The sequence below is a fragment of the Brassica rapa genome, chromosome A04 (assembly GCF_000309985.2).
Source record: "Brassica rapa cultivar Chiifu-401-42 chromosome A04, CAAS_Brap_v3.01, whole genome shotgun sequence".
Classification (NCBI taxonomy): domain Eukaryota; kingdom Viridiplantae; phylum Streptophyta; class Magnoliopsida; order Brassicales; family Brassicaceae; genus Brassica; species Brassica rapa.
Genome location: NC_024798.2, coordinates 1,749,005 through 1,763,320, shown reverse-complemented (window position 1 = coordinate 1,763,320; position 14,316 = coordinate 1,749,005). Strand labels below are relative to the sequence as shown.

Sequence of the window (14,316 nt, the reverse complement as noted above, 5' to 3'; positions counted from 1 at the left end):
TAATTATCAAAAATTGTATATAAATATTTTCACTAATTTTGTAATTAGTAATGAAATTAATGTTATTATACATTAATATATATATACACAGCTATCTTTTATAAAATGAAAAAAATTATATCAAAATTTACTATTTTATAGTTATATCTATCATTTTAAAATAAAACATTGTATTTAACTAAATATGATAAAATTATTTTAAACTGATAAATTAATATATTTTATTTTCACAAACATTAAACATTTATGCTAGAAATATAATATGTTGGTAGAACGGGTTAACATTAGTAAATTAGATAATTCATGTATAAAATTAACTTATCTTAAATATTATATATATAGTTATTATCTTAAATGAATAAACATAAAAAATATTGATAAAAGAAATCTATCACTTTGAATTACGGATCAGGATCATAATAATTGAAAAAATGGACCCTCGCTATAAACCAATTATCATTCATTTATTACTAATAATATGGATTAATAATATATCATTCCTAATACAACATCGACTCCTAAAACCCCGGATCGGTTAACAAACTCACCTTGATTCATGTGTGATATTTTTATGAGAAAATGACTAGGATAGCACCAAACCAAGTTTTTGTTCTCAAAGTAGCACTCAAGGTTCAAAATCACAAAAATAGGTTTCATTAAAGAGGTAAATATACACTTATACCCTTTGGGTTAATTAATCCAAACCTTAGGGTTTAGAGTTAAGGGGTGGGGTTTTGGAATTAGGGTTTAAAATTTTATAAAAAATAAATATTAAAATAAAAAATAAAAATTTTAAAAACAGTTTCAAAAAGTATTTTTAAATTATAAAAAGAAAATTAAAAAAAAATAAAAAAAAATTTCAAAAAAAATAATTAAAAAAAAATTATAAAAATTTCGAATCTGAAACACACAGAAACTATAAAAAAAAGTTTCTTTTTTATTTTTTTATTTTTTTTTTATTTTATTTATTTTTATTTATTTTTGTTTATTTATTTAATTTTAAACCAAGGGTATTAGGGATATTTTACCCTTTAATGAATGTCATTTTTGTGACTTTCTCCTTCTAGTGCTATTTTTGAGACATAAACTTCAAAAGGTGTTATTATTGAAAATTGCCCTATTTTTATTTGGATCATCATTTAATTTTTTTATTAAATATATTTTCTTAATGCTAATATATAATCTTTTAACTACTTAAATCATAATATAATTTGATATCTTTTAATTTAAAATATAAATAAATATATATATATATATATAATTTTCTTAACAAATGTGTTGAAAAACATTATAACAATATCTTAATTATCAAAAATTGTATATAAATATTTCACTAATTTTGTAATTAGTAATGAAATTAATGAAATTAATGTTATTATACATTAATATATATATATATATAGACTCAGCTATCTTTTATAAAATGACAAAAATTATATCAAATTTTACTATTTTATAGTTATATCTATCATTTTAAAATAAAACATTGTATTTAACTAAATATGATAAAATTATTTTAAACTGATAAATTAATATATTTTATTTTCACAAACATTAAAAATTTATGCTAGAAATATAATATGTTGGTAGAATGCACTACAAGAAAACACAAGATTAACGATGAAAATTAACGAGGAAAACTGGTCCTCGTAAATTTACGTTGACTTTACGAGAATCTTACAAGGAAATTTACAATCAACGTTAGTTCGTCGTAAAATAACGAGGAAACGATTTCCTCGTAAAAACCACGCAAGGTAACTTCGTTTTTACGAGGAAAAACTGTTTCCTCGTAAGCTCGACGTAAAAGTAGCATCTTCTTTACGAGGAAATAGTTTACGTTTACTTAACGAAGAATTTTCGAGTCCACCCACTTTGTAATTGTAACACGTTTTTTGTTTCGGCTACCTTACTAAATTCCACATAATCACGAGTAATGAAAATGATGATGTTTCTGGTGATGACGAAAATGTCGATGTATCTGACTGATGTATTTGTGTTTTAATATGACTGATTTTCAGACTTAATCCATGTGATTTGATGGATTTAATCATGAAAATCTATTTATATAATTTAATTTTATGTAATGGGGTTTGAATTAGAAAGAAGAGATTGAGATTATTAGTTAAGGAATTGTGGTTTTAGAATTTGGGGTTTAGAATGGATAGAAGAGATTGAGGTTAAAGGGAGGATGGGGTTGGGGTTGGGGTTTGGGGTTTCGGATTTTAGGGATTTAAACATAAACATAGTTATTTCCTCGTAAATTAACGAGGAACTTACGACGATTCTTAAAAATAAAGAACGCGGCACTCGTTAATTCCACGTAAGCAGAAATCGTCGTAAAGACCTCATAATAAAAAAAACGCTGGCCTCGTTCATTCCTCGTAAAAATAAAAGCGGGCCTCGCTAATTCCTCGTAAATTAACGACGATGTAACGAGGAAACGAAACGTGAATAAATTGGTTTGCCGTGATCAAAGTTACACCTCGTGGACAAATCATCAGTGGAGAAGAACCACCATTGCAAGAAGAACAGATAGATGAAGTTGAGGTACCTGAACAACAAATTGATGACATCCTTCTCATTGATCTGCATAATCATGAGTACGAAGATATTACCGACGATGCCACGGACGAAGCTGTTGAAGACGAGTTTAATGAAAATGATGATGTTTCTAGTAATGACAAGAATGTCGATGTATCTGATTGATGTATTTGTGTTTTAATATGATTGATTTTCAGATTTAATGCATGTGATTTGATGGATTTAATCATGGAAATCTATTTATATAATTTAATTTTTGTAATGGGGTTTGAATTAGAAAGAAGAGATTGAGATTATTAGTTAAGGAACTGTGGTTTCAGAATTTGGGGTTTGGAATGGATAGAAGAGATTGAGGTTAAAGGGAGGATGGGGTTGGGGTTTGGAATATATGAAGTAGAAGATAAGGAAGATAAGGAAGAAGGGGTTTAGGGTTTCGGATTTTAGGGATTTAAACATAAACGTAGTTATTTCCTCGTAAATTAACGAGGAACTTACGAATATTCTTAAAAATAAAGAACGTGACACTCGTTAATTCCACGTAAGCAGAAATCGTCGTAAAGACCTCGTAATAAAAAAACGCGGGCCTCGTTCATTCCTCGTAAAAATAAAAGCGGGCCTCGCTAATTCCTCGTAAATTAACGACGATGTTACGAGGAAATGAAACACGGGCCTCGCGAGTTCCTCGTAAATAAAAACACGGGCCTCACGAGTTCCTCGTAACTTTACGAGGAATTTACGACATTTCATAATTTCCTATATATACACGCGAGTTCTCACTTCCCATTTCGTCTCAACTTCCTCTCCCTTTTGTAGCTATGGTACGCTCTCTATTTCCTCTCTAATTTGATTAGTTTAGGTAGATTAGGTGGTTAGTGTAGGAAATTTAGATAGTTTTACGGATAATATGTTAATTAGTGTTGATTAGGTGGTTAATGTAGAGAACTTAGTTAGATTTATAGAATTTGTTAATTATTGTTGATGTTAATTTTAGGCGAATCATCATCCGTCACACATGCCGACGCGGATGTAGAGAGGAGGAGTGAGGAATTCTACCGGGGATGAACGACCCTTAGTTTTTTTTTTTTTTCGTTGGTTGTATTATAAATTCAAAAATTATTTATGTATAAATTATTTTCGTATTTAATATTCTTTTTAAATTAGATTTTTATTAAATAATTAAATACATTGTTTTTTTTAATCTGGAAAATATAAACTCAAAGTAAATTTGTAGCTAAATTACGACAACCTTACGTGGAAATTTTACGAGGAATTAACGAGTAAAATATTTACGTCAACACTACGAGGAAAGATTAACGAGTATTTGACGTGGAAACATTTACGTGTTATTTACGAGGAAATGTTTTCAAGGTATTTACGAGGAAATGTAGCGTCCCCCTTACGTGGAAGGGTTACGTGGTTTTTACGACGAATACTTTGCTTCGTCTTTACGAGGAAATGTTTTCTCGTTAGTTTACGACGAATTAGCGAGGAAATATGCGTTACGACGAACAAATAACGACGAAACGTGTTTCCTCGCTAATTCCTCGTAAAACTGATTTTACGACGAACTTACTACGAATTTCGCCGTCGTTAATGTTGTGTTTTCTTGTAGTGATGGGTTAACATTAGTAAATTAGATAATTCATGTATAAATTAATTTATCTTAACATTATATATATAGTTATTATCTTAATTGAATAAACATAAAAAATATTGATAAAGGAAATCTAGCGCTTTGAATTACGGATCAGGATCATAATAATTGAAAAAAAAATTTCAAAATATATGTAATAAAAAATACGAATATATGTGATGATTTGAAATAATCAACAGCATGAAAACTATCAAATTATTATATTTAAAATAATTATATATAAACATTTAAATATATAAGTAACTTTAAAAATATATTCTAATTATGTAAAATATATATAAACATGAAAATTAATACCCGCACGGTTGTGCGGGTCCAAATCAAATGGATAATATTAAAAAGAATAAAAGGTTGTTTGGAAACATTGATAGCAATATATTAATTTAATATTTAATAATTTTTTTTTTTTGACAACAACAAAGAGACTCATATAGTCTCTGAAAACAAAAAACGTAACTCCGCATCCATATGGACAACGAAAGACGGCTGTCTCCTGGCACTCCGTGCTAGGCTGTCCGCCTTTTTATTTTGCGTCGGCGAGATATGAATGATCTGTGAGCTGTGAAAACTAGCCTTCAAAATCGTGAGATCTGCCATGTAAGCTTCAAAAGCTGGCCATTCCACTGGTTCCGAAACCATCTTTACCAATTGGGAACAATCCGTTGCAAATGTAACCTGAAATTGACGTAAGTTTTTCATACATTCCATAGCCCAAAGTAGTGCTTCCATCTCTGCGTGAAGGGGAGACAGAGGAGCCCTAACATTCCTTTCACCCATCAAACCGTCAAAACCTTCTAAAGTGCTATACCAACCTTGTCCGGCCATTGGATCACATTCTTTCCAGGAGGCATCCACAAAACACCACCGTCCTGGTATTGATTGTAAAGTCCCCACTTCTATGTTTGGTACCACCTTTGTATGCAGAATTTGTGCCTCCGCCCATAGAGTGGATTCGACCTCTGCCAAATTAAGAGTGTCCCTGGGGTCTATATCAATATTACTAAATACTTTATTATTTCTGTCTTTCCAGATATACCATAGAATCCATGCAAATTGGTGATCATCCATTTTCGGGATAACTCTCGAAAATAGGTGATCCATATTTGTGAAAAGCGAGCTTGTTGGAAAGATAGTCGGATTTGATGGTATTTTGGAGAGAGCCCACACCTGAATCGCTGGAGGACACTCAAAAAACACATGGTTTATTGATTCTTCGGGATTTCCACATCTTGCACAACACACATCCCCTTTTATTCCTCTCGCATTCAAATTCTTTTTAACCGCTATACACCCTGAAACCAACTGCCACAAGAAATGTTTTAACTTTGGTGGACATCGTATAGTCCAACAAAGTGATTTCAAAACGTCCACTGTGGGGCCAAACACTGTCAATGGTCTTTCCCTATCTGGGTAAGCCCGTTCCACCTGGTAACCCGATTTAACCGTGTATCTCCCATTGTTTGTGAAATGCCATCCATCTTTATGTGTACCCTGAATCCGACTCAAAGGTATACTTTCAATTATCTTCACATCCTGGGGATCCACTAACAACCGAAGAGCCTGCGAGTTCCAAGTTCGCGAAGTAGGATCTATTAAAGAGTCCACTGTAAGGTCCGGATAGTTATCGTGCAAATTTTTAGTTGCTGGTCTCGGGCGGGTGGTTGGGAGCCAAGGATCATTCCATAAAGAGATGGATGATCCTGGTCCCACCCTTTTGATGAGTCCTTTGCTTACCAGAGATCTAGCTGAAATAATACTCCGCCAACCATATGATGGGGAATATGAACGAATCGGCTCCAGGGGTGATGCATTTCTGTAAACCCGACCTTTAAAAACACGTGCAAATAAGGTGTTTGGCTTGTCTATCAAGCGCCATAACTGCTTGCCGAGCATTGCCGTGTTAAAATCTGTTATGTCCTTAAAACCCAATCCCCGCTCCTCCTTGCTGACACAAATTTTGTCTCATGATTTCCAATGCATGCTTTTTGTACTCCTCCCTGGACTCCACCAAAACTGAGCTACTGCAGCGGTTAATTTCTTCGCGGTTGCCTTTGGCAATCGATAACAGGACATAACATGATTTGGTAGTGCCATAACTACTGATATGATGATTACCTCCTTTCCTCCTTTGGAAAAGAATTTGAAAGTCCATCCATTTATCCTATTTGCCAGCCGTTCCTGTACAAAACTGAAAACTTGTATCTTTGATCCGCCAATATTCTCTGGCAGTCCCAGATAAGATCCCATTCCTCCTAGATTTTGTATACCCAATATATCTCTCATCTCTTGTCTCTGAGATTCCTCAATCTTGTGTCTAAATTGGATCGAAGATTTTTGGAAATTAATAAGTTGGCCAGAAACCTCCTCATAATATTTAATAATTAACTTCCCAAATCTACATATACTATACAAATGAGTCTATACAAAAACAAACATACACGAATGAGACTGTAATTTTGTAATATTTTTAGACATGTTTTTGTGTTGGTCCAATGCTAATCAAACAAGAAATACGACATACTTATAAAATGTAAACGTGAGATTAGAGATCAAACCAAGTCATACACACCCAAAACCATAACTGATCATAAGAATACAATTTCATACAAACCTAAAACCATATAAATTCACTAGAGTTATGTATAAAGCATATATAGATGTTTTAAAAAAAACAGATATACAATACTAGAAACAAAATTCCAACATACAAACTTTAATTTTTTATGGATTATCAAACCGGTCATTGTTATATTGATTATTTAACTGATCAAATAATTTGAAATACCATCGATTTTACCCTTCACCTTAAAATTCTTACTACAATGTTTATGGTTCACAACATTTTACGAACGTCCCTGTTACATGACACAATGATGAAATACATAGTTTAAACAAGAAACAAAAGTAGTTAAGATGGAATCGTAAAATTTTTCGTTTTCTAAAATTTATATATACTGTAAAACATGCACCCTGCAGTCGCACGGGTGAACATCTAGTTTTTGAAGTTAAATTTAAAGTTTTGCTTTTGGAGAAAAATACTCTGAAACTTCAAATATAGAGTTTTGCAAATTCTAAAACAGAATCTTTTCTGGTGGATATGCTAGCAGTAAGAATATGAAATTTATTTATAGGGTTTTTGTGAATTGAAGATTTTTTACTTGTTTTCAAAAGGGGCAATTCTTATAAATAGACTATTTTTAAGTTTTAGTCACAAAAGTAGACCACAAGAAGGAAAGTGACCAAAATATTTCATTTAATAGGTAAAAAGACTCTAATACCCTAGATATATAAAAAGTAATAAAAAAATATAAAAAAATAAAAAAAATTATTTTTTTATAGTTTTAGATTATGTGTTTTCAAATTCGAACTTTTTTAAAAAAAAATTTTGAAAATCTTTTTTTGAAATTTTTTTTTCGAACTTTTTTTTTTAATTTTTTTTTTAAATTTTCTTTTTGTAATTCAAAAATACTTTTTGAAACTATTTTTAAAAGGGCAATTGTCAATAATAGCACGTTTTGAGTTTTTGTCTCAAAAATTGCACTAGAAGGAGAAAATCACAAAAATGATATTCATTAAAGGGTAAAATATCCCTAAAACCCTTGGTTTAAAGTTAAATAAACAAACAAAAATAATAAAAATAAATAAAAAATAAATGAAAAAAATAAATTTTTTTATAGTTTCAGATCATATGTTTTCAGATTCGAAATTTTTTATAATTTTTTTGAATTTGTTTTTTCGAAAAAAAATTTATGTTACTTTTCAAATTTTCTTTTTATAATTCAAAAATACTTTTTGAAACTGTTTTTAAATTTTTATTTCTAATTTTTTAGTATTTATTTTATAAAATTTTAAACCCTAATTCCAAAACCCCACCCCTTAACTCTAAACCCTAAAGTTTGGACTAATTAACCCAATGGGTATAAGTGTATATTTACCTCTTTAATGAAACCTATTTTTGTGACTTTGAGCCTTGAGTGCTAGTTTGGGAACACAATTTTGGTTTGGTGCTATCCTAGTCTTTTTCTCTTTTTAAAATTTTTATTTTCAAATTTTTAATATTTATTTTTTATTTTATAAAATTTTAAACCTTAAGGTTTGGATTAGTTAACCGTAGAGGTATAAATATATATTTACCTATTTAATAAAATATTTTTGTCATTTGAATTTGGGCAATTGTCAATAATAGCACCTTTTGAAGTTTATGTCTCAAAAATAGCACTAGAAGGAGAAAGTCACAAAAATGACATTCATTAAAGGGTAAAATATCCCTAATACCCTTGGTTTAAAATTAAATAAACAAACAAAAATAAATAAATAAAAATAAATAAAAATAAAAAAATGAAAAAAAAAATTTTTTTTATAGTTTCAGATTATATGTTTTCAGATTCGAAAATTTTATAATTTTTTTTTGAATTTTTTTTTTATTTTTTTTTCAAATTTTCTTTTTATAATTTAAAAATACTGTTTTTAAAAATTTTATTTTTTATTTTAGTATTTATTTTTTATAAAATTTTAAACCCTAATTCCAAAACCCCACCCCTTAACTCTAAACCCTAAGGTTTGGATTAATTAACCCAAGGGGTATAAGTGTATATTTACCTCTTTAATGAAACCTATTTTTGTGACTTTGAGTCTTGAGTGCTACTTTGGGAACAAAAACTTGATTTAGTGCTATCCTAGTCTTTTTCTCTTTTAATTTGGGCAATTGTCAATAATAGCACCTTTTGAAGTTTATGTCTCAAAAATAGCACTAGAAGGAGAAAGTCACAAAAATAACATTCATTAAAGGGTAAAATATCTCTAATACCCTTGGTTTAAAATTAAATAAACAAACAAAAATAAATAAAAATAAATAAAAAATAAATAAAATAAAAATAAAAAAAATGAAAAAAAAAAAGAAATTTGTTTAATAGTTTCAGATTATATGTTTTCAGATTCGAAATTTTTTTAAATTTTTTTGAAATTTTTTTTTCGAATTTTTTTTTATTTTTTTTTCAAATTTTCTTTTTATAATTTAAATAACATTTTGAAACAGTTTTAAAATTTTTATTTTTTATTTTAGTTTTTATTTTTGATAAAATTTTAAACCCTAATTCCAAAACCCCACATCTTAACTCTAAACCCTAAAGTTTGGATTAATTAACCCAAGGGGTATAAGTGTATATTTACCTCTTTAATGAAACCTATTTTTGTGACTTTGAGCCTTGAGTGCTACTTTGGGAACAAAAACTTGGTTTGGTGCTATCCTAGTCTTTTTCTCTTTTAATTTTTAGAATCTATATTTGTGACCAAAACTTTTTTAGTGCTATCTTGGGTATTTCCCTTTCAAAAGTTGGAGATTATTTTATCAATTTTCCTCTTTTTAAAAACAAACTTCGTTCTACTAAAATTCCATTTTTTTAGCATATACCGTACAAAAATGTTAATTGTCTCTAGCGTTACTACTATTCCATGGTTCCACCACTAGTAAAATGTTCCTCTACTAGTCGCCGAATATATTCAAGTGAGGAAGTTTTCAAAAGACTGTTAAAGTGTTTCCAGTTTAAAGGCATATAAGGGTGTTGTAACCTTTTCTCATCGTGCTTTCACCATATTCACTCTGCACAATAACCAGACCCATTAGTGTTGGAGTTCTTGGTCTAGCGTTTCGCCACGGATCCATAAGCTTGAGCCTGTGTCTGACGATTCTTAAGGATCCATAACGAGATTGATCTCAGTGGCACAGTAACATCCATAGGTAGAAGCACGTCTTCTAGCTCAGACCAGTCAAGTTCTTCAGAATCCCCATCTTCATACTCAACCATGTACCAACCAGTGCTTTTGTCGAACTTTGTCACCGTACCGGAATAGTACTGACCCAAGAAAAACTTCCGAACTTCTCTACCTTCAAGCCATTCTCCACATCCTACAGTGGCGGCGCTCGATGGTTTTGGTTCGTCTTTGGCTATCATAGAATCTGTTTGAGGCTCGTCAGGGACACCGTTGATAACAACCGCAGGCTCTCCCGGTATCTCAAAGATCTCGAGAGGAAGAGGCTGTGGTGCTTCTTCCTTAATGCTCACAGTGTTGTCCATGTTTTGGGTTATCTTCTGCAAGAACGTAGACAAAACAGTCAAAGAGTTAACAGCAGAAGAGAAGAGTCTGAGTTATCTCCTGCAAGAACAAATAGAAAAGAGTCACAAGAACAGCAAAAGTGAAGATTCTGAGTTATCTTCTGCAAGAAAGTCTAGAAAACATTCACAGAGTTAACAGAGTAAGTGAAGATTCTGAGTTATCTTCTACAAGAGCGTAAACAAAACAACCACAGAGTTAACAGTAGAAGTGTTAAGATTCAGAAAGGTAATGAATACATTGCTTAGTTCATAGACATCTTAAACCAAAGTGTGCATCTCTCATAGTTGTATCATAGCTTCAAGAAACAGTGATCATGATGATCAACATGGTGAATGATGATTCATACTATGTGATAACTTCAACAGATTCACATTGAAGTTAACTTACAATAACTTCAATACTATGAGATCATTAAACTAAACACTTTCAATAGATTCATTCATAATCATTCATCAATCATCAATCATCAATCATCAACCAAGGATAGCTATTCATAGCGGATCAAAGAAGCACGATAATCAACCCTAGATCCTATACTACACGAGAAAGGTGAAACCCCCAAATCGATTTCAATTGAGACACATCGATAGTCTAATTGTTAAAGACGAGAAGAGACTAACCGATATCAGCCGGAGGTATCCGCTCGGCGGAGAATAGCGAAGAGATTAGGTCACCGGCGTTTGTAGTCCGTCGCGTGTTGACGGGAGGTTTGCGGGAGATGAAGGCAGACACTTTGTTTGGCAGCGCGGAGAACTCTGATCGGGATTGGCGAGTAATTGAGTTCGGTTTAGTTCGGTTAGCTACATTTTTGGTTTTGCCTACCGGCTAATTTTGGTTTTTTTTGGGTCAGATTTTTAACTTCAACTTTTAATTATCTTCTGTAAGATCAGACAGAAACTACACTTTCACATATAAATAAACCTGTAAATCAAATTAATATACAATAGATTACCATTTTTTATGTACAATTTACACAACGTTTTTTTTAGAAAATGGAAAAGAGGGAAAATTCAATGGAATTTGCAGTAAGATGATGCAAATCATTATGGTTGGGTTACAATAACAAAGCAAAAGCCAGAGTTTATTTTTGAATTAACCTTTGTAACTTTGTATATAGAACTTGGAGGCTAGGAGCCACACACATCAGAACTTGATCCATGCGACAAAAAATGAATCTTTTTTATCTCAACATCAATTATTTCATTAACCAATAAATTGGTACAAAGTATTTGACCACCCCAGTTTAACCACACATACAACAATGCATCTTATCAAAAACAATGCATCTTATCAAGACTCTGGAACACTCACTAGGTGATCTCTCACTTGGATCCAGCGCAACCTAAAGTACATTATTGTATTTTTCACCACTGCGTAAAAGGGTTCATCCCAAAATCCGGAACAAACCGTCTCTTAAACCATCTAATTCTACCACTAAAAAACAGATAACAAAACATGACCACAACCTAGGTGACTCCTATAGCGAAAATCCATTGAAGCACCTAGAATCCTGGTACAAGAATGAGACTGTTAAAACACAGCCAGTTGCTACATTGCCCATGAGACGCATATTCTCGCGAAAGAAGACCACATAAGTTATAATCAGCGGTTTTGAAACTGCGAAATTCGGGTTGAGACAGTGGCTCCATCTACATTGAGCCGAAATCATGCAAGTAGAAGTAGCAACGCTACCGGATCTGTCACTAGTTGGTACTGCAAATGCGTTGCCACTAAACGCGTTTGAACAACAAGCCACATGACATCTTCCATAGACCACGCAAAAGAGTTTGAGATTTACCACGTTCCACCTCCGAGACCCGGAGGGACTTCTATTACTGGCCGCCTTCACGCCAATGACGAAGCACCGTTTGATGAAAGTGAAGTACCTCACTTCCCTCTCCTAACCGAATAAAATTCCTACATCAATTTTTTTATAGCTTTTAAAGCCTAAATAATTAGTTTTTAAAAGCCTAAATAAAAATGAATTATAAATTTTATGGTTATAAATACAAATCAAAGCTAAAACACTTGGTATGCAAAATAATATAAAATATAAGATTAAATTTATTAATTAACTTTTGTCCAAACAAGTTTTTTATTAATTAAGTAATTAACCAAAACACATTCACTTCAAAAGAAGAAAGACAAAATCAAAGAGAAAGAAATGGAAATGCAAGAAATCACTTCAAATGCCGTTCGTTTCTTTTGCGTCCTCGTGTCGTTTACTCATTACCCTATTGGATTTGAACCAAGCTTGGAACATAGTTGTAAACAAGTGGCCTCATTATCAGCCATTTATATTCTCCTACGGGTATTTTCATGAACCCATTGTCCTCTCCAAGAATATATACCATGTCCCTGTTCCACTTATGTATATATTCCAGATCGCATAACACGACCGCTTTCTTCTTCTCGTCGATAAAGAAAGTTGTGCTACTTGAAAAACGTTTATGATGATGAGGATTATTATCATCTAGTTCCACTGATAAAAACTTGCTCCACGACAAGTCTTTGGTCTGATCAATCTTATCATGTGTCGTCATCCATATCTCAATCTTTGGTGGATCGAAAACGCCGCTATATAAATATAATACTGATAGTCGTTCTTCTCTAACAACTGCGAGAGCTGTAGGAACACAATCAGCATCGATATTGATACTCGGAGAAGGAATAGACAAACCCCTAAACTTCTCTGTTGAAAAATCAAAACTAAGTAAGAGATATTCTTCATATATTTTTTCGGCAATCCAATAAATATTCCCCTTCAAAGACACTCCCTTAGATACTATGGTGCACATTTTGGGAACCCTGTCATTTAGATCCCTCCACGAATGAGACTCAAAATCATAGATTCCACAGTCAACAAGTTGACGTTCTAGGCCACACCTATCCCAGCTGTACCTCAAGATTTTAAAGGTTTGGCAAGACTTGTTATTTTCGTATCCAAGAGCAAACTCGGAGTTACCCTTGTAACGACCACTGTGTGGGATCCACCTGTTTTGCCCAGTACAAGGGTTCCAAACCACGAGTCTAAAGTTCCCGGTGGGGCATAACAATAACCCGCTGCAGTGAAATATTTTACATATCTCAATTTGTTGAGAAGAATGGAAACCATTGAGGCTCAGCAACGTTTGTGGACCAACAACGTTGTCGTCGTAAACTCCCTCGTGGTCTACAGTCATTGAATAAACTTTTGAATCACTCAACATGAGGACCATACACTGCTTTGCTGCTTTCTCCAAGTGCTTTTTGATGAAATCTTCATCTTTGAATAAAGCGTTGCATCGCTTGCAAGTAATGCGTAATTGTCTCAGAGATCTGGCTGGAACTCTAGAAAGTATCTCAACTACCAAATCCGATGGTAGATCGAGCAATCTCAATGATTTTCTTGTCATCATATCCCAATGAATTAGAAGAAGGCGAGAGGTGGCTAGTTTATTAGAGAACTAGGGTTTTGACTTTCACTTTTGCCCTTCTCAGGCTTATATAGACAGACTTTTGCTTTAAAATATTGTACTCTTTTTCTATTTTTTTTTAACATCAGTTTTTTTTTTCCTTTGTAGATTATATATTTACTAAATTTACATCTATCTATACTATTATTTAAGAAGTTATTTAGCTTATTTGTCGTGATTTCCATAATTTTAGTTAATTTTGCTTATTTGTCATGTTTTAATTAGTTTTAAACTGAATCATTAATTTATTAATAATTTTTAGTTGAGTCCATAATTTATTAATTTAAATAATATAATTCTAAAATATGTAATTAGATATATAATTATTTTGATTTTTCTTATTTGTCATATTTTCTATGATTTTAGTCAATTTTGTTTATTTGTCATGTTTTTATTGGGTTTTACTTTATTCATTGATTTATTATTAAATTTTACCAGAATCACTAATTTATTAATTAAAACAATATCCGTAATGAATTTTATATATAATTAAAAACAAATTTTGATTTAATAATATTTAAATCTATATGTTATATTAAAATTCATATTTTC

The 14,316-nt window shown here is 31.6% G+C and overlaps 1 protein-coding gene across 4 annotated transcripts in view; it reads right to left on the bottom strand.

Moving 5' to 3' along the window:
- LOC103863002 (dirigent protein 17) overlaps positions 1 to 14,049 on the bottom strand; it is a 65,869-nt gene extending 51,820 nt beyond the window's left edge. Inside the window, exons 1-2 of one of the 4 annotated variants that reach the window (XM_033290045.1) lie at positions 10,930 to 14,049; positions 9,538 to 10,284 (exon numbers count right to left, since the gene is read on the bottom strand). In XM_033290045.1, coding sequence (XP_033145936.1) covers positions 12,544 to 13,707 — 1,164 coding nt within the window. In that variant the 5' untranslated portion in view covers positions 13,708 to 14,049 and the 3' untranslated portion in view covers positions 9,538 to 10,284; positions 10,930 to 12,543. Of the gene's footprint in view, positions 1 to 9,537; positions 10,349 to 10,929 lie in introns of those variants that run through there. The other 3 variants (XM_033290046.1, XM_033290047.1, XM_033290048.1) reach the window with 3 other exon arrangements.
- Positions 14,050 to 14,316: the final 267 nt, after the last annotated feature.